Raw genomic sequence first — 20,876 nt, 5'->3', positions numbered from 1 at the left:
GCCAATTGCACTGACGGGCGGGGGAATGATCTCACTCACCAAAAAGTAACTGCACTGCTTCCAGAAGTCCCACTTTTGCTGGCAGCCCCACTCCCTGGCCGGTGCTCACAGGAGGGGCACTGGTGCTCCCGTCCGCTTCACTACCCACCAGCTAGACAGAGAGTGTGGCCTAACAGAGGTTGCACCAGCACCCTCAGGGAGTGCACATGCACCCCCATACACCTCCTATGCATTGCCACTGCTAGTCCCCCCTTGCCCTTCCCCTCCTCTTCACTCCTACCTGCCCTGCTGCCTTGTGATTCCTGCTGGAGCACTGTGCAACTTTTCTTTCCCTCCTTCTGCCGGATTGTGCCTGCCCCAAGCTAAATGATAACTGGTAAGCTAACCGGTTATCACTGCACTTATCCGTTAAACAATTAATCACTTAATCTTTCACATCCCTAATTCAGAGATTTTTTTTTCTACTGGAACATATGTTAACAGAGGACATTTTCTAGCATCTAGAAGGATCCGATACGTTTCTCCTCCGGGTCCAAAGAGACTTTTATTGGTTGTTCCAGTAAGCACAACCTCAAACCAAGCATCCTACAACATGCAATACCTTGAGGAAAATAGCTTATACATTGAGCAACTATGTAGTAAATTGTCATCCAAGCAGAAGAGACATGTGGTATATATATCTCTGTTAGAGGGATTAGCCTACTGGTTCTCACCCTTTTTATGCTTAAGGAACTCCTCAAGAGACTTGAGGAATCTCTCAGACAATGCCAGCTTTTTTTGACTACAGAAAATAATTCTTTAGTTGCAAAGAACTCAGAAAGATGACATGTCAGAATACTTTTGACACTATGGATTCCTATTTGAAATTTCTAAGTATATCTGGTGAATCATGTTTGTCCACTAACAATGCCAACATTGCATGGCAGCCTGCATCACCCTTGAAAGGATCTCAAGGCACCCCAAGGTTCTATGGTACTCTGGTTGAAAATCACTGGATTAAGCCATAGCAAGGAAGTCAGAGCTCAAAGCCACAAAGCTTGTCACAAGGCAGAAGCATCTGAGCTGCCATATAGAGCAGAGAGCAATAGGTGTGTGTGGTGGTGGGTTGCTAGCCATCAAGAGTCAGTACAGGTGGGTGATACTTACTTGTTGTTTCCTACAGCAATTACTCTTCAGAACTCTGTTTAACAGAGTTAAAACAGGAGGGTTAGTAGGTTGGACACTTCATAGTTAGTAGGGTCGGAAGGGACCTGAGCAGATCATCAAGTCCGACCCCCTGCCATGGCAGGAAGGAGTACTGGGGTCAAACGACCCCAGCAAGGTGATTGTCCAGCCTTGTCTTAAAGACCCCCAGGGTAGGAGCCAGCACCACTTCGCTTGGAAGTTGGTTCCAGATCCTAGCTGCCCTGACCGTGAAGTAGCGCCTCCTGATATCTAATCTGAATTCACCCTCTGCCAGCTTGTGACCATTATTTCTAATCACTCCTGGTAATGCTCGGAGAAACAGGGACTCCCCCAATGCTTGCTGGTCCTCTCTGACTAGTTTGTAACAGGCCACTAGTTCCCCCCTCAGCCTTCTCTTGTGGAGGCTGAATAGGTTCAATTCCCATAGCCTCTCCTCATAGGGCCTGCCCTGTTGCCCCCTGATCATGCGAGTGGCCCTCCTCTGGACTCTCTCCATGTTGTCCACATCCCTCTTGAAGTGCAGCACCCAGAACTGGATGCAGTACTCTAGCTGCGGCCTGACCAGAGCCACGTAGAGGAGGAGTATCACCTCCTTGGACCTGCTAAGTTGCATCCCATTGCCAGAGATACCAAAATGAACTAATGGCAGCTGGCAGCCAGCCTACCCTTTATGTCTTCGCATGGGAGTACAAGGCAGTAAGGGTCACATATGTGAACCCAACACCATATTTATTACAGATTTTGATCTTGCACATGCACACTCCTACTTTGGAATGTATCCTGACACATTTTTAAGACCTACAGAAGCTTTTGCTCCATTACTCTAGATTCCCTTCATCTGTTGACCTATTTGGAATTAGTACCGATGGCAAACAAGTAATGCAGAAGTCTCCTGTGCAGTGTCCCTTCCCCTTTCCAAATTTCTATCAGAGAGTTTAAATGATACATAACTTGCTTACTCAAACTCTGTAAAAGGAGTAAGTTTACCCCCTAAGTGCAGAGGAAAAATAAAGATCCTATATGGCTTTCTGAAAAAAAACAAAACCCAAAAAACAATATTTGGACAAATCTTCAAGCTTACAATAATTAAATCTTAAAATGAACAATTTTACTATTAGTAATAAGAACATTTGGCAAACAAGGAGTCAAACCTAAGTGGGTTTCTGAAGCAATTCCTAAATGAAACGTGTCAATAACAGAAAGATTAATACACATAACAAACACCCTTTCTGGTTTTGGCAAATATAAGAAGTACTTGTACAGCAAATTACAGACTCCTAGGATTGGCTCAACAACAATAAATCTGTTAGCTCAGCTTCTACTGACGTCATTTCAACAAATTCCTAACCTAAGCAATGTCACTCAATTCTATGAAGGTAAAACATACTTGGAAATAGAGTAATTTTCATATGATTTTGCATGAATATCCATATTTATTTATTTTTAGCAAAAGAGGCACCGAGACTCTCATAGCCATGGATCAAGTGGCCATATAAAATTCATCCACTTGTAGTGCTGACTTTGCTGACCCTTCCCGATAGTGTGTCAACTTATTCTGAGTTTCCTGCAGGACCAAAAGTCTGTGTAAACACATTCAAATGACCTGAGCGAACTCTTCAGGGCTTGTTCTACTGGTAGAAAAAATTACCTGAAGTCACCAGAACAAACATTTGACTGCTGAACCCCTGAAGAGCAGAGAGCTTGAAGCTGATGCTTCATACACATCCCAACATGCTCTGCAGGCTCCCCAGGTCTGCCTGGTGACAGATAGCAGCAGTGCATAGGGCAGTCCCAACTGGCTGACTCAGACTGCTCAGAATCAGCCTGTTTCTCTCTACAGCACAATGTGGGACTATAAAAGCATGTGTTCTGCTCCTTCCTTGGCTGCAACAGTAGAGTCCAGCCTGAGTGACTGTCTGCAGGGGGGCAAGAGGGATGGGAGTAAAACATCTTGGGAAGCAGGAGAACTGTCTTGTGGCTTCTCTCAGAAGGATAAAGTTGTGTACATATTCATTCTCTGAAGAGAAACTCTCTTGGAAATAATTAAATCCTGGCTATGCCCAAGTTGTTATTTTTCCTGGAGCAGTCATTTTTGTTCTGGGAGAAAAATCCTTAACACCTGTGCACTCCTGGTTTCTCCTGAAAGAGAGGCAACTCTCCCAGGAGAAACTGAATGTCTGTACATGGCCTAGGCCATGAAGAGGCCGACATTTTTCACCTGCATCAGAAAACTTGTGAAAAGGCCTTGATATTTGTGACATTAAATTGGAGGAAGGCTGATAAGGAAAAAGAAGGAGCTTCCTGTCTGGAATTCCCATGGGTGCAGAAGCCATACCTGATGGTCCTCAAAACATTCGAAACCCTAATGAAGTAGCATTTTTCTACTCATTCTGAAGCGGAGGGAAGCGATGGGACTGGGATGTAACAAAGTCCCTCTTACCAATCCAATATGGCCTCACTAAACTGGCATGACAATTCTTGTCAACTTTGCAGAGTTGAGAATATTTAAAAATGTGTACATGTTCTCTTGGACTGGTGCTATCTTGATGTCCAACTTCTAAGCTATCGTTGAAAACAGGTAAATGGAAAGCCCTATCCAGTTCCAGGGTAAAGAGGGTGTTGGTTATTAATACAAACACTGACAGAGACAGTCTTCTCTTTCTGACATGAAATGGGTTTCCACTCACATTGGGAATGCAGGCCCAACACAGCCAGAGTAGTAAACAGAACAAACAGTGACCAGACTGTGGCTAGTCCATCCACTTCTAGTTATGCACTGGTGCTCTATGAAGGATACTGCTAGTACTCTCCTTAAAGTACGTTTCAGTCTAACGTTCCCTGCTCAGAGATGAAGAGGAGCAACTGTGAGAAAGCAAAAAGAAACACATCACCAGAAATGACGCTCCATCAGATAATAATATGTTGCTGATATGAAGGGCAAAGGCATTTCCTTTAAAGCATCTCTTGGTGATCAAGGGCTTGTTGGTTTGTACCAATACTGGGACAGAACATGGAGTTGGGACACAACATGGGCTTTCTTCATGACTTATGACCTGCTGTAATCCATTACCATAAAGGAGTATTCAGAAGAACACTTTGGGTCCTCCTTGCTGGGCTGTGATCTGCATCCAGTGCAACCATATTGCATGGCATGGATGCATTGCATTCAGCATCCTTGTCCTGCAGTTGGCACCAGAGATCCTGGTACTTGTATCAGTGGCCTTGGCACTTTCAGGTTTCCTTTCCCTGCTGGAAGCAGAGCCAGAATGTCTGGTTACCAGGATGTGCCAATAGATTTTTCTTCTCAGTGCTGGTTTGGAGTCTCTTCTCTGCAATCATAGGCAGCTTTCATGAACTGTTACAAGACATGCAATTTGAGCCTAATGTCCTCCAAGTTTCAGGTATAAGACAAGATAGCAGTTGGAACATCTGCCCTTCCCCAAGGCAGAAAACGTGTTTTCTGTGCATGCTGATGTAAGTCATTTGACTATCACAGGATGGATATTGTTTAGATGCTCTGAGTATACACCGGTGTGCAAGCAGCTGGTGGAAAATAGGTATAAGAACATAGAACATAAGAACATAAAAAGTGCCATTTACTGAGTCAAACCATAGGTCCAACTTGCCCAGTATCTTGTGTCACAATGGCAGACAGTGAATGCCGAAAGGGACAGTGAACCGAGTATGACCAAGGTTTTTTCCCCCTACTATTCCCCTCTCAATTGAAGGCTTAAGCATTTAAAGGTATAGGAAGTTCTAATTCATACGCTTCCCAAATCCTGTGCTCAACAGGTACTGATGCCCCTTTCCTCCAAGAACCTATCCAATGCCTTTTTTGAGCCTGGCTAAACTGTCAGCTTCCACATCATCTGGTGGCAATGAGTTCCACAATTTAATTACATGCTGTGTGAAAAAACTTCCTCTTGTTAGTTTTAAATGTCCCACCAACTAGCTTCATTTTTTAACCCCTAGTTCTTGTACTGTGAGGCAGTAAATAGTAAATCCCTATTCACCTTCTCTTCTCCACTGAATATTTTGTGCACCCTTATCATGACCCCCCCCCACCCTTAAGCATATCTTTTCTAAACTGAACAGGCATAGCCTCTTTAGTCTCTCCTCATATGGAAGCACCTCCATACCACTAAACATCTTTGTTGCCCTTCTCTGTACTTGTTTAGTTTTTCTATATCCTTCAGCCCACTGCAAGACAGCAGAGAGGTGCTAACTTTTTTTTAGAAGGTCAGATGAAAAGTAACAAACAGAAGAATGGGAGAGGAGGGGAAAGAAATTTCTGCATAATAAGGTGAAGTGCAAGGCCCTAGAAAGGTCAGAAGCCTTATGTTCCATCTTGCTATCACAGGAGGTAAGACAGAACTGAGGGATGACTGGTTTTGCAGTTTGGCTTCAATGGTCAATGCTATTGAAAAGATCCCAAGCTTGTGCACAAGGTGCAGGCACACATATGATGGCATCCACACTGAGACATACTCAAAACACAGCTTTCACTTTTCTTAAATGGAGCTGAAAATCTCCTGAGAAAATATACAAGTAAAGAGTATTATTCCTGCCTAAGTCTGAAGGAAACAACCTGGAAAACAAAGCTTCTGAAAATGTCAAATCTGTCTTGGTTTTTATTACATAATTGTTGCAATAAAATACCATGAGCCTTAAAGTCTATTTAATAATAACAAGATGGGGAGGGAAGGGAAAGGTTATGGGCTTTAAGAATCCACTTATTTAACCGTAGGTTGTTAAATGAGGTAGGTTTTAGGCACCAAACTTTTCTCCAATTAGAAAAGCTTAAGTTAACCCCCTCAATTTTTTTAAACATGAGGTACTTAGAGAAAAAAGATTCTTTTTTAGACTCTAACACGCCGAACTACTCAAATTTACAGCATCTGAAACTTTAGTTCAGTTTAAGTAATAAAGTGGAACAGTCTTGTAAACTGGAGTATATTACTTAGTCATTTACGTAGTATTTTCATGCTACTACAATTAAGCACATGGGTAAATCCTTGCAAAACTGGAACCCTGAACAAAAAACTGAATAGACTAATCCACAGTGTGACTGATTAAGAGTACATGGAAGGCAAGCTTTTTAATTAAAACTGAATGTAAAAACCAAACACGTATTCTAAAGGTTTAAGTTAAAAAAAAGTTATATTAAAAACACCAGATAACTGTAATATGAGGCATTGTAAAAGTTTTCAGCTTCTTTAAAATTCAAGCTAAAATGTTTTCACTTGGATTTAAAAAGACCCCTTCAGCATTAAGTAACAAACATTGTAGAATGCCTGATGCGACTACACAAACTCCTGAAGTGATGAGACTTGCATTACCAGAAACAAAACAAGGAGTGAAAAAAAAATAAACCAGGAGCATATATCTACAAAATGTAAAATTTGTTTTAATAACTGAAAATGGCAATGACCCCAGCCTATGACCCCAGAGAGCTGGTGGTGGTGTGCTGAGAACTGGCACATCACAAAATTAGTAGGATTCCTTGTTCTCAGATGCCAGTACACTGAATATGTACCTAATACAACTTTTCCAAAAAGCTATGGATAAACAAAATTACTATATAAGTGTTAATGGAAAGAGGAGTATATGAAACAACTTTTAATACAGTGCACTTTATGAGCCCTAAAAAAAAAAACAGGTAATAATATTTTCTGCTACCTTGCTTTTTTGGAGAGGTAGGAGAGGATGGCATTGCAGAAGAGACAGCCTGAGAGTTTTAATGTATGAAATTGTACCTAAACATGTATTTTTAAAAGAAAATACATTTACATTTTACACACATGAACTCTATAATTAAATATTTAAAACATATGAACCTCCCACATGCACACTGTTACTTACACAGAACAAAAGAGCTTACCTGTTAAATATGTTCTCACTTGCAGCGTATTTGTCCAGTCTTCCCAAAGGCGTCAACATTTCATCTTGTGAGACAAAGTCCAGGGCTGAAGGTATAATAATCACATCAGACTCTGAGCTGTAGTCATCCACACCAACTAGCAGAGACATCAGAAATATTCCTTATAATCACAGTACTTGAACACTAAAATGATGCCCATTGTTTTTCTGAGACAAGCAAGTCTAGGCAAGAATCCGTCTCTGAGGTATATACTGAACCAAAAAAAACCACACATACACACATTTTCCACTACAGCAGTTTTCTTCCTATAAAGCCTTTTTTATATAGTTCAACAACTACTCCAAGAAGGCATCTGGCCCAATTTATGTGCGATATGCTCCAATGTCCCAAGTACAAAATTTCACAAATGTCTAAAGTAACTTAGGTTATACAACATTTCCATTTGTTTGTCATGTGGCCAGATAGTTCATTAGCTTTTTAAAATATCTTCATAAAACTCTAACTACAGCTGTCAACAGGAAAATAGTGCATCTCTGGACTGAAATCCACACAATTGAAAAGAACCTCTAATAAATACAAAGCAAAGCAAACACACATTAAAAAAAAACCCCATGCAAACAAACACCAAGTTAGAAAATATCAAGCATCTCAGAGTCTCAGTTGAGCAAAGCTGAACCAGTGTCCCCCCCATAATTTAAAAAGTTGGGTCCTAGTTTTAACCTTATTTTTCCCCCTCCAGGAAAAACCTCATTTCACCAAGTAATTTATGCTGTCCTGGTACAATGACAAGCAACAAAGACACACTACTCCCATTCCACATGCTAGTTCCTGAACTTGAAGCAGCACAGCTGCCTTAGTACACAGAGCCTACTACTGTATGCACAGCACCCCACTGAGATTACTAGAATATTTTCAATTGGGAAGCAGCATTCACAAAATGGGCACAGTGCTTACCACTGTGCAATAGAAATTCCCAGTTGAGGCTCAGAAGCTTTACCAAAAAACATTCTGACACATTTATTCTATATAGACTATATATATGAACTGACTGCCATGCACATGCACTCAATTCAATAAAAAGCTCAAGTACACACATCCACATTCAACCTCAATGAAGCCATTAATCCTTTCCTCACTGGCTCAAGTTCTAATCGTTCCAAGTATATTACTCCTCTAAACTACTTGAAAACTCAATACAATACATAAAAAGGACCCAATCTTTACTTATCTGTATATTTCCTCTGACTTCAAAATAGTACCACTCCTACTTGTGAGACTGTAAGATAGAGCCCCCAAGTCACACGTCTGCCCCTATAGGTCTGATTCTATGCTATCGTATAACTGCATCTAGTCTGACTATACAAGTTCTGCCACACTATATTTCCAAGACTGAAGCCTCAATATATAGCTTAGAACAGGGGTACTCAACCTCCAGCCCACGAACCAAATGTGGGCCTGTGAAGCCTTGGAATCTGGCCTACATGGCTCCAAAGAGGTCAGAAAATTTGGCAGCAGCAGATATACTGCCACTCTTCCCTGCTGCCAAAATCCCAAACCGCATGTGGTGGATCAGAGCTGGGCCACAACCTGCTCCCTGCACAGCCAGATCAGGGTCAAGCTACATCCCCTTCCCTTTACCCAGTCGGGTTGGGCCTAAGCCATGCCCCCTCCCCCTGCGCAGCTGGTTCAGGGCTAACCCATGCCCCCTTCTCCACCCCTCCTCACGGGTCCAGGCCAGTCCATCCTCCCTGCCTCCTTGCAGGTCCAGGCCCACACCCTCTTCCCTCCACCCAACCAGGCTGGGGCTGACCAAACCTCCTCCTACCTGCACAGGTATTTCAGAGCCAGGCCACACTCCCTTCCCCCCACCCCGCAAAACTGGATCAGGACTGGGTTATACACCCTCCCCACCTCCCACAAGCTGAGTCAAGCCCCTCTCCCCCACACAGCTAGATTGGGGATGAGTTGCCCCCAACCCTCCTCCACACAGCTGAATGAGTCCCTGGCTGCACCTGTCCCCAGTGACAGATTCGGACCACTGACTGGATCCAGCCTGCAGAGGAACTGGAACTGCACTGCCCATCCAGCTCATGAGACAAAAAGATTGAGCACCATTGGTCTAGAAGTATTTTTTTTAAATGAAAGAAAAACTGCCACTCTTCTCCACTCATCTGTTATAAAATTAAACTAAAAGATATGAGTTACGTTTTTAGACATGCCTCTCTCCCTCTGGCAAAATTTTCAATGCCTCATATGCAGGCATCTCTGATTTTCCACAGAACATTTACATTTTTGTTTCAAAATGTATTTTTCCTTAATACTACACTTTTTCCTATACACTTACAGAAGTTTTTGAGATTTAGAAAGTGTGTATATTCAAGACCACCAAGTAAAATATGCTATCCTGGTACAATGACAGATAATACCAAAGAAATGTTCATGAAGCAGCACAACTGTGTTAGTACAAAGCTTAGTTGTGAGTAGACAGAACCCCACCAAGATGACCAGGCTACTTTAATTATATTTCCATTCACCATGACTAGAAATAAATCCCATCCTAAAAAAAAAGACAAAATGATCTAAACCTACAGTAGCAAGTAGTCAAATGTATGCCATTCTTAAGAAAACTGAGATGGAAAGTGAAAGAAGTAAGATTTGTGTAAGTGGGGAGCTAGAGAGATAGGGTAGAAAGGCAGTGGAAAACTTGGTGGGTAGAAAAGATAGAGGTTAGCAACTGGTAAGTGTTGGAAACAGTGAAACAGGAGGAGGAAGAAAAGTATGTGCCAGAAGTGGAATAAGGCTAGGTGGAGAATAATGAACTACCATATTTACCTGAATCTAAGACAACCCTGAATTTAAGACGACCCCCTCCAATAATTAGATTCTATGTATGGGAAATGTATAAATTTGTTACAATTTTCTAAATACAGAATCTAATTATTGGAGGATCATCTTTAATTCATCCCTCCCACCACTGCAGTGGGGAGAAAGTAGGAGGCAGGTAATGAGGGGAGGTCAAGTAGCTTGCCTCCTACTCATGCCTGCCCCCCTCTCACTGCATCAGGTCCCAACCTTCCCTAGCCTCTGCTCTATGCTCCCCACCCCCTGCAGCCACTGCTCTGTGCCAGCAAGCTTCATCCCTATTCTAACCCGAGGCATGGAGCATGGCCCCACCCTGGCCCCATAGCAGCCGTGTGGGCTGCACACTACAGCTACAGAACCAGGCTGAGGCTGTGCTCAGTGCCCCAGGCTGCAAGGTGAACCAAGCCTGTCAGCGAAGTGGGGAAAGGAAAAAGGCAGATGGGAGAGCAGATGTATATGGGAAGGGAAAGATGGGGTAGAAGAGGTTGCAGGGGGGAGACAGGGCTGGCACCCAAGCCACAACAGCCTTCTGCCCACTACCACCTTCATACTCAGTTGTAAAATGAGGTACCTTTTCCCCCATGCCAAATTGGGGGGGGGGTAGGATTCATCTTAGAATAGAGTAAATACAGTACTCATCAGGAGAACTCAGGCATCATTGTTGTAAGACAAGGGGTTACAGCACTAAGCAAGAACTCTTAGCAACCCTGTTCGTATAGGTGTTTGAAGAGGACTAAGGTGTTTGAGATAAAGGGTTTATTTTGAGAATATGGCCTTATCTTCACAGGGAGGAGGGTGGATAAAGGTGCATTATTAAGTTAACTCAAAGTAAAGACCTACTAAAAACAAGACAGGCTGTGGTTTTCATATGAGCTAAAATATGGCTCCCCCTCATATAATTTGATTCTACCTGTTAACTCACTTAAAACTCGCAAGCTGCTTTGCCTTCATTATGACTTAATTCAAGTTTACTAACTAAGGGCTAAGGAATACACCTCTTTTTCATTAAAGGAGCATGCCAGTGATGAGAGAGATACAGAGTTAAATCAATTAGAAAAAATAATACTGCAACATCCATTTGTGGTTATGCTGGTACTGTTCTTTCAAGAAAAGGGTAATACCAGTACAGCTACATAATCACGCTAATTTTTAATTTTGTACAGCTGAATCAAGATAAATAACTGTAGGTAGACAAACACTGTTTCATGTTAAGTGACATTTGCCACTTCTGTATTGCTATGTATAGGTTTTAAGAGATGCCTTACTATCTAGGATCCTAGGTGTGGTATTGGCGAATTTAAAAAAAAAAAAGCCTCTTGGAAGGATCCAAATCACACACAACTGAATGAAAAGAGAAAGTGTGAGCTCTTGTAAATCTGTTTAGTCAGTGCCTATACAGCACTTTATACCTGTAACGCAAGCCATCAAAATAAGTACAAAGAACTACGGAAATGTGTTACTGACACAAGAGTCAAGATTATTTAGAATTACAGAACTTTGCTAGACCTCAATTTATTTGCTAATCACAAAAAAGAGAGAAAAGAATCTTTGCGGCAACCCTGATTTACTGAAGCACAAATGAATTTCTAAAACCGTCCAAAGTCTCCTTCAGAAGCTTTATCTTGGCGTTTCATTTTCAGAACCACCATATTCTTAACAGTCCCTAAGCTCTCTTTTCTCCATGTTGACCCAACAGGGTACAACACTTTTCTTTATTTACAATGGTTTAATTTGCATGATTTGCTACAGGTTTAGGGAATTTTATCAAAAGTAGCCGGCAGAGTTCACCAATCTCCCGGTAACAGAAGGCAGCCAATGACAGCAAGGGATAAGCTGCAATTCCCTTTGTATTTGTCTCACTTTGTCCAGAGATAACAAAGAGATACCTTTCAGACAGCAGCATTTGTCCCCGAGGCTGTCTCAAGAGCTCCTTGCCGTGATGCACAGACACCTTTCCTAGCTGAAAAATCATATACAGCTTACTAGATAGGAGTTTTGGTCCAATGAGCAACAGAAAAGTTCATACACCAGTATAACTAGCAATGAAGCAACTTTGTAGGGGCAATGGGAGTGAAAAGGGAGGATAAATCCACCTGATCTCCATGTCTCCAAACCCTGCTGTCTCCCTACTCAAGCTGTATGTATTTAGTTCTCAAGAACAACTTGCTCTCACTAGCCTGTGTTCCTGGTGAAAGTCTATTTGGTTAAACACACTCACCAGCCACTGCTTTGAGCCAGCTATCCCACGGGTGCATGAGGAACCATGCACAATCACTGCAAGGACTCTAGCTAATGGTCCCTACTTCTCCATAAGTACTGTTAGAATATCTATCATTTTGATGTGCAAATGCTTTTGAACAACTCCAGCAGGAGTCAAGTATTCATCCTGTTCTCTGCTTCAAGAACCAGACTTCAGAAACTGTCCTTATATGGAAGAATTTGAGAACTTTGCTTCTTCTCCCCACAGTTCTACTTGACATTTTCAAATCTCACACTGCTTTGGTGACAGGCCAGAAACTAAACAGTGGTCTCCAACATTTTCAAGTAGATCACCTTTGGCATTTAAAAACAACCTAAGATCTACAGTGTGCTGCTGCCACCCCCTCCCCCCACCCAGCAGGTAAGTCTGTGGGGAGGGAAGTTGGGGGGTGGGAGGGGGGAGAGGGGGGCACATCAAGACAGAGGGAGAAAAAATATTTGGGGGTGCACCTCCCCAGCAGGTAAGTCTGTGGGGAGGGAAGTTGGGGGGTGGGAGGGGGGAGAGGGGGGCACATCAAGACAGAGGGAGAAAAAATATTTGGGGGTGCACCTCCCCAGCAGGTAAGTCTGTGGGGAGGGAAGTTGGGGGGTGGGAGGGGGGAGAGGGGGGCACATCAAGACAGAGGGAGAAAAAATATTTGGGGGTGCACCTCCCCAGCAGGTAAGTCTGTGGGGAGGGAAGTTGGGGGGTGGGAGGGGGGAGAGGGGGGCACATCAAGACAGAGGGAGAAAAAATATTTGGGGGTGCACCTCCCCAGCAGGTAAGTCCCACCCATCCGGGGCCCCACTCAACCTACCCCTGCTACTGCCTCTACAGCACTGTCCCTCACTGTGGGAGCTTCAATCTAGCCCCCGCCCCTTCCCCCCCCCATGGACTGACCTGCTGAGCTGGGGTGCGTGCATGCATGCATGCAGACACTCAGCCCCCCACCCCAAGCTCAGATGGACTCCAAGAGGCTCTGAGATCTACCAGTGGATCTGATCCACTGGTTGGTAACCACTGAACTAAAGGGAAGATAGTCAGAGGACAGTGGTGCTGCAACAGCATAGCACAAGCATGGAAAAAACAAGTTCTAACTACAGTAGTATGTATACCACACAGCTTAAAACAGTGCTATCCCAGTTTGATATGCTACAGTAAACAGTCAGACATGCATTCTAATATGGTTGTTAACAGTTACCATGGATGCCCTGTCCTTGTGTTAGGGAAGCATATTAGTCTAGTTCCAGGTGAAGAGATGCAAGAAAGCTCTTCTGGTTGATGAGACCTGCAATACCACCTTCATGTGCATTTAAGGGAAACGTGTTATTGAACATGGTTTTCAGTAAATGTTTGCTGTAAGTGTTAATGAAAACAGTTTTAGCATAGATCAGACAAAATAGTTTAATACCTTTTCAGAAAGCATGCTTGAAGCATGATGAAAACCTGTGTGAAACATGGTTAAATGTAACCTGAAAAAGAAGAAAACAAAGTATTGGGCTTACTCTTTGCTTCTTAATGACATAAAAAGATAGCCTGAGATTTTTATGGGGTCTTCTCTCTTAATAAAAGTGGTATGCAAGTGAGGAAAGAGGTTCTTACTGGTCTGTTATCCAAACCCAAGTCTATCCTAAACACTGGTTGCTCAACATCCTACCAGAGTTAACACATACCAGAATCTGTCACCAACAGTACCCACAAGGGAATGATGTGGCTGCTATCCCATACAGCATGATAACCAGGTACCAAATCACAGCACGGTTAACTGGGCCTTTGGGACAAGTCTGGAGTGGAATGCAAATTCATGACTATGGATCTGTAGCAAAACGTTCACTGTTTTAACATGAACCCTTACCAAAGCTTTATCTACCTTAAAATATACAAAAGCAATTAGAAAAAAATACCTAGATTACTGTACGAGATTCTATTAAAATACATTAAATAATTTTAGTCAGAGAGTCTGAATTCTGTTTTCATGAAATAAGTTAATGCTTACACCAAACCAGCAAAGAAAAAATGCTGTGTTATAGTTCATTTTTTCAAGACCTATCCTTTCCTCCTTCAATTAAGGTGCCAAATCTGGAAATATGTATTCTTTAACACCCCTGAAAGGATTTGTTCCTTGAAGAATGAGAAAGAGGTACCCTTTTCAGTCTTTCATTTCATACCATAAAGTAGGGGAGGAAACAAAATATTTTTAACGTCTTTGCAGAGAAAATGTAAACTTTAATTTGGCACTGTAAACTGAAACCATGTTTGATTCAGGTTAGTAGGCAAGTGAGCTGTAACCAGTTCCTCTATCATGGTTGTATTTGTAGTACCAAGAGGACTTCTTTTCCACTCTACCTTGACTATTTCTTTCTGCAGTTGCAGAAAGAAACTCTAAATAGAGTTATTTAGAGTAACTCTATAGAACCCAAGATACACATTTTAGTGTGTTTAAATACAAACAGTATTTAATCAATATCTGCATTGATTTAGCACAGCACTCTGCACTCCTCCTTGATCATACTTGGGACCTGTATGGATACAAATTAGATTTAACCCCTTCTCAATGTGTGCTTATATTTCCGAATGTCAAAATACCTGATCATTCATTTCACTTATATGACCTATAACTACTAAGAGTGAAAAATTTCCCTAAGTGCCTTGCCATACACTGACGATTTCTTGGAATCACTCATATTAGCAGTTGAACAATAACATGGAACATCTAATTAAGGTGAATGAGGTTGGCAATAAGTTACATTCTTCTCCAAGGATCACAAAGTATGCTGTGCACTCAAATGGTTTCCTGTTAGACTTTTTTTTGTAATGTTGCATACAGAACACCACTATCCTGGGATAGCTATGAACGCAAGTTTTTCTCTTGGAAAAAGGAATTCCACAAAGCAGTCAAGTTGTAGAATTGTGAGCATCCCTTTCCTCCCCCTTTTAAATTTTTCAGTATCTGGAGGAATAAGGAAAGGGGGTAATCTCTTGGCATATTAAAACTGTTGAGGTTCCTGGTTTTTGCTCTCAGCCACACGCAAAGCTCTTGAGGACCAGCATGGTTCACTACAAAGCATTGCAACTTTCCTGCCTCAGTTCTTGTGCCAAATGAACATAAAATGAGTTTGACAGAGAAATCTAGCAAGACATGTAATTTTTCCCATCTTTAAAAGCAAACAAAAAAGGATAAGGATAAAATCTGTTGACCTAAAATGAAATGTAGGCAAGCCCTGAATACCCACAACAGGAAGTTGACTGAATAGCTACCTCTGAATAAGTAATTCTGCAGCTACTCTTTTGGAATATCTCCCTGGGGAGAGCCTAGATTGAGGGTCCACATAGGGAGCCACTCCAGAATAAGAAGCAGGAAGCACCACAAAAATGCTGACTTCTCTGGATATGACAAACTCGGGAAGATTTTACAATTTTAATGATAGCTATTTCACATGTATTTATTATTCCTAGGTTAACATTGAAATGTCATTATACAGGTTACTGATTTTCTGTTTCAAGATAAGCTTCACTATATGAAAGTCAATATAAACACCTTGTTTACTGAGCAACCAGATAGAATAAAACAATATGCCTGTTCATTCGATATTTAGCATTTACTTCAGGGTAATTCTGACCATTTAGTCTTTACTTTTCCATTTCTAAATAATTAAATTCAAATCTATAATACATTATAATTCATGGTAACCTTTTTTACTCCCAAACGGATGAAAACTTGTTTCCTGACCTTACCCACACATTCACTGAACCATTACACATTCTACTTCTACAATCTGAAGCACTCTCCTTCTAATATCTGAAATATGATTCTAGACTGGGTCCACACAATTCAGATATCTAAGAAGCTGCTGTATCCTGTTTCAGTCTTCAGTATGGGTTGGAACATACAACCAGGCTAAACAAAAAGGGAGCCAGTTACATGCATATATATCCTGACAAGTTGGTTTTGTAGTTTCAGGCAGGAACACTGCATAATGCTCCCTGAATGCAAGGGTGGAGGGGAGGGGGGTCAATTCATCTAATCCATTTGGAACACTTTCAGGTAGCTCTCATATTGGCCTTACCTATAAATAAATTATTTAACCTCTGTTGTAGTAACAATTTCAAATAAACAGAATAGACATTACTAGCTAGCCAGCAAAGCAACATTAGAGCCATGTTTGACAGTGTCTACACTAACTTTTTTTCTTCAATATTCCTTCACTGTCTAGTGCCAGTGACTGCAGGTAATGATAGTTACAACAGCAGTGTAGACCAGGAGTCAGCAACCTTTCACTAGCAGTGGGCCAACACCTGCAACCTGGACACTGCCAATCCCTTGCCATTGACTCAGCATTCCCCACTCTGTACAAAGGGCTACTCTCTTGTCCCTCTAATGCAGCCTCCACTGAAAAACAGGCTGCCGAATATCATGGCAAGGGATGGTTTCAAGTGGCCTACTCAGCAACAATGGTAAGCAGAGGATATGCTTAGGGGGCGAGAGAGAAGCCCTCCACATAGAGCAGGCACAGCTGGAGCAGCAGGAGGAAACTGGCATACCTGTAGTAAAACATGGATCAAATCTGATAGCTGGGGTGGCAGAAGGGGATTGGTGCATGGTTAACAGACCTCAGCCAGATCAGACATTTGCGGACGAGATCCAATCTCTACAGCCAATGGGCCACAGGCTGCCAAACTCTGCTGTAAACCATCCTGGCAATGGGTTAGATCAGGGATGCTAAACCCCTGGCCCACAGGACAGATCTGACTCTTGCTGACTTGCCATCCGAATCTAAATGTGGCATGCAAGGTGGCACAGGGCCCTAGTCCCGGTGCACAGGACTGAATGGGTCTCTGTAACCCTGTGCTGCCTCTAATTTCATGCATGTGGGGCTGGGTGCAGCCCGCACGGTTTAGATCTAGGGATGCAGGTCCAATCCTGGGGGGTGAGGTCGAAATCTGGCACACAAACTGGCCCCATCCCATTCATTTGGCCCACAGAGCCAAAACGCTGAGTACCACTAGGTTAGATGACATTGTTTACAGATTACAGAATTTAAACCCAGGCCTCTCTGGCCTGTGTAGAAAGAAACCAGAGTGCTGTAGTCACATTACTGAATAAGTCTATAATCTTGTGCAGGCAACAGCAATCAAATTCAAATTTGACAACTCAGAATATACCACTCACTTCTACGCAGGAAAACTAAGCTAGTTTAAACATGTTCAGGCACTATCAAATTATTCTTTGTCCCAACACTCCTTTACCTATCATCTCATCACCCAACATTGCTAACTATAGTGTAAATGCACCTTACTATTTTTGACCAAGGACTTGCCTCTACTGTTCTAGTTTTTATAAGTCTTAAACTTTAGCTGCATAAACTTGGAAAGAAAGGCAGTTCAGCATAGCATGAGCAATCCCCATTTTCGGGCTAGAAGGATCAAACTAGCAGACAACATAATATTTCTTTTTAATTCTGTTTATTCTAAACAAAAATAACTCACCATTTTCACCTCTCAGCAATGCTTACTTATTCAGTCCTCACTTAACACTTTCACTTCTGTACTGTACTTATAAAACCACTTTTGCAATTGTCCCAAATTATTCTACTGTATTTTCTCACATATCATTCACACCCATAAATAAAACACGGATGTTGTCTTTGGAAGGCAGAATGTAGGAAAAAAAATTTTAGTTATGGCCAGCTGTGACACAGAGAAACTCCTTCTGACAACAAAGCATGCTGAGAGAGAATGGCATCCCAGGATACAGTATGGGTGAGGCAGCAGAAGCTTCCTGGTGTTACAGGACAGGAAGGCTAGGCCCCAGACCAGAGATTGGCAACATTTTTGGCCACAGTGGCAAAAACACCACAACCCTGACCCATGCCGGGGCAGTTCACGGGAGAGCCACGAGAGGCCCGATCCTCACTGCTGACAGCAGCTGTATGTGTACCACCATGGTGTTCCAAGCAAAATGGCCTTGCGAGCCATGCTCTGGCTGTCATGTTGGGATTTGTTGCCTCCTCCCCCCACCACAATCCACATGAATCATGGCATCTATTTGCTAACTCTACTCTGCTTCTATTTGGAGGGGGAGGGGAGAACAATACAACCTCCTTGCTTAAGACAATGCACCTGAATTTTCAAGGGATGATTCTAGGGCAGGGGTGGGCAATTATTTTGAGCAGAAGGCCACTGATTGAGTTCTGGCAAGCCATCGAGGGCCACATAACAGGCAGCCAGGGCAGAGAAATACAGTAAAAGCTCTGTTAACAGGCATCCATGGGAATTGGGGGGTGCTGGGTAATCAAATATGCCAGTTATCTGAGAGGTTTTTTGTTCAAAAAAGAAACTAAGCCTTCATTTTAAATTGTGATATAACAACTTTTAACATAACATTTTAACTATGATATAACAACTTTTAATATTTTAACTATGATATAAGGAATAATAAAGAAAACAGTATACTGTATACTGTACTATTACTGCCTCTCAGCTGCTTCTGAAAGCTCTGCTTCGGAGTGTGCCTCTTCTTGAGGCTCATCAACATCAGTATCTGATCCTTGACACAAGCTGCAGAAGCTCTTTGAAGCAACCTGCGGATGTCTGCCTGCCTGCAAGTCAGTTGCATTTTTTTTCAGGAAATTGTTGTGAACAAGATGAAGTTGCATCACTTCCTGAGCAGAATAAGAAGACTGCTGCTCAGCAAATTTCACAAACGTTTCCAGACATTGTGCAGCAGTAGCCCAAGCCACTTTAGTATCTTCACTGTGGTCATCTTCTTCTGAGTCTTGTTCAGGTGCAGTAGATCTGTCCGGATGCACAACCTTTTCTATAATTTCAGCATCAGTAACGGTTTGTGCAGCATCAAGGTCTTGATCAATGTTCACCCACTCTTCAAGTTCAGTATCTTTGAGTTTAGTGAGTGGGTGAGCAGGGTCAGCATTTTGAAGGACATCAAGAATCTCTTTTAATGATTCTTTTTTATGTCTCACATTGAAACCTGCAAATTCTTTTTCATCAGAAGATCACTATGCAAACATCACTGCTGCCCACAATTTTCTCCAAGCCTTCCTTAAAGCTGTATTCTTCACAGCACACCAGGCACATGCCACATTGAAAATTGCATCCTTAATGGTATACTGTGACTGAAATTCTTGGAAACTGCCTTCATAGTTGAGTAGCTTCCACATAAAATCCCTTCTGTAGATGGATTTCAGGTTTTCGATAATCCCCTGATCCATAGGCTGTATGAGTGAGGTGACATTTGCAGGCAGGAAGATGGTAAAAATATTTCCAGATACTAACTCTGCTTCAGGAGGGTGAGCTTGACAGTTACATAAAATAAGAATAACTTTTGTGTCTTCTGGCTTTCCAAGTTTCTTCAGATGCTCTTTCACTGCTGGTACAAAGACACGGTGAAACCAGTGCAAAAATATTTCCTTGTCCATCCATGCATTAGGTTGGTGCCTTGTACTCAACACGTAGATACCCTTGAAAGCTCTTGGTCACCTGAATTTTCCAACCACTAGCAACTTGATTCTGTGTGTGCCCGCTGCATTTGTGCACATAAGTACAGTCAGGCGGTCCTTACTCTGCTTAAAACCAGCTGCACCAACCTCACCTGTACCAGTCAGGGTAGAAGTTGGCAAACAATGCCAAAAAAGGCCAGTTTTCATCAGTGTTGTAGAGCTGCTCTGGGGATATGTCATACTCCACCACCAATTTCTAGAAAAATCCACAATATTTTTCAGCAGCCTCGTGATCAGCAGATTTTTTTTTCTCCAGACGCATCAAGCCTTCTGATACTATGGCAAAGTTTGAAGCAAGACAACCATCCATCTGAAAAAACACAGGCCTCGGTCATTCCCATTTGTCGATAGAAGTCTTTTGCTTTTTTGATCAGCACTGGGCCAGAAATTGAAGCTCCCTCTGAATGTTTTAAGGTAAACCATTCATACAATATCTTGTCTAATTGTTCCAATTTTGGTTTGTGCAGAGTACGGCATTGCTCAATGAATTTACTTGTCTCAGAATTCATCACGGACTGGAGTAACTCTGCCCTCTGTGCCTTGATGTCATAGATTGTAGATGAGCCAACACTGAATTCCTGCATCAACCTGTTCTTGTTTTCTCCTTTTTCCAGGCGCTTAATTATGTCCAATTTCTGCGTAATCGTCAAAACAACATGCTTTTGCTTCTGTCCTCTGCTTGTTGATGGAGTATTGGTAGCCATAGTTGCAGGATGGGCGAGATATTCAGCAATATTGTGCACAGGCACAAGCTCAACGTGATCACAGCGTGATCAAAAGCACAAGCACAAGCTCAATGCAATCACAGTGTGACCAAAAGCACAGGCACAAGCTCAACGTGATCACAATGGCAGAAGAGACTGCCGCTAGGGACACCACTCAACTGCGTCCCGAACAGCAAGACAGTGTCTGTGACAGATGCCGGTTAATAGAGAATTCTGGATGATAAAGTTCCAGATAACGCATCTTTTACCGTATTAATTTTCTAAATTTTTAGGGGCCCTGCGGACCAAATAGAATGACCTGGCAGGCCACATCTGGCCTGCAGGCCACATTTATCCCACCCCTGTTCTAGGGGAAAGGGTGCATGCTGTATGCAAGTAAATATGGCACATAATAAGAGACAGACTCCAATGAAATGTTACAAATCCTGGTTTATAGAGGGTTTTAATTAACATATTAAATATGCACT

General features: G+C 42.3%; 2 protein-coding genes across 2 annotated transcripts in view; both read right to left on the bottom strand.

The window, feature by feature from the left end:
* The window catches only part of PPP4R1 (protein phosphatase 4 regulatory subunit 1), a 72,816-nt gene extending 59,221 nt beyond the window's left edge, over positions 1 to 13,595 (bottom strand). The window contains exons 1-2 of the mRNA XM_019525380.1: positions 13,579 to 13,595; positions 7,067 to 7,202 (exon numbers count right to left, since the gene is read on the bottom strand). Coding sequence (XP_019380925.1) covers positions 7,067 to 7,125 — 59 coding nt within the window. The 5' untranslated portion in view covers positions 7,126 to 7,202; positions 13,579 to 13,595. The remainder of the gene's footprint in view (positions 1 to 7,066; positions 7,203 to 13,578) is intronic.
* Positions 13,596 to 18,628: 5,033 nt separating this feature from the next.
* Positions 18,629 to 20,594, bottom strand: LOC109303219 (jerky protein-like). Its single transcript, XM_019525392.1, is given in 3 exon segments — positions 18,629 to 19,825; positions 19,827 to 19,922; positions 19,924 to 20,594. Coding segments are annotated over 3 exon segments (1,203 nt in total). The 5' UTR covers positions 20,389 to 20,594; the 3' UTR covers positions 18,629 to 19,183.
* Positions 20,595 to 20,876: the final 282 nt, after the last annotated feature.

The sequence above is a fragment of the Gavialis gangeticus genome, unplaced genomic scaffold, assembly GCF_001723915.1.
Source record: "Gavialis gangeticus isolate Ggan-Ray unplaced genomic scaffold, GavGan_comp1, whole genome shotgun sequence".
NCBI lineage: Eukaryota > Metazoa > Chordata > Crocodylia > Gavialidae > Gavialis > Gavialis gangeticus.
The sequence above is the reverse complement of the archived record's forward strand: the minus strand, read 5'-3'. Positions and strand labels throughout refer to the sequence as shown.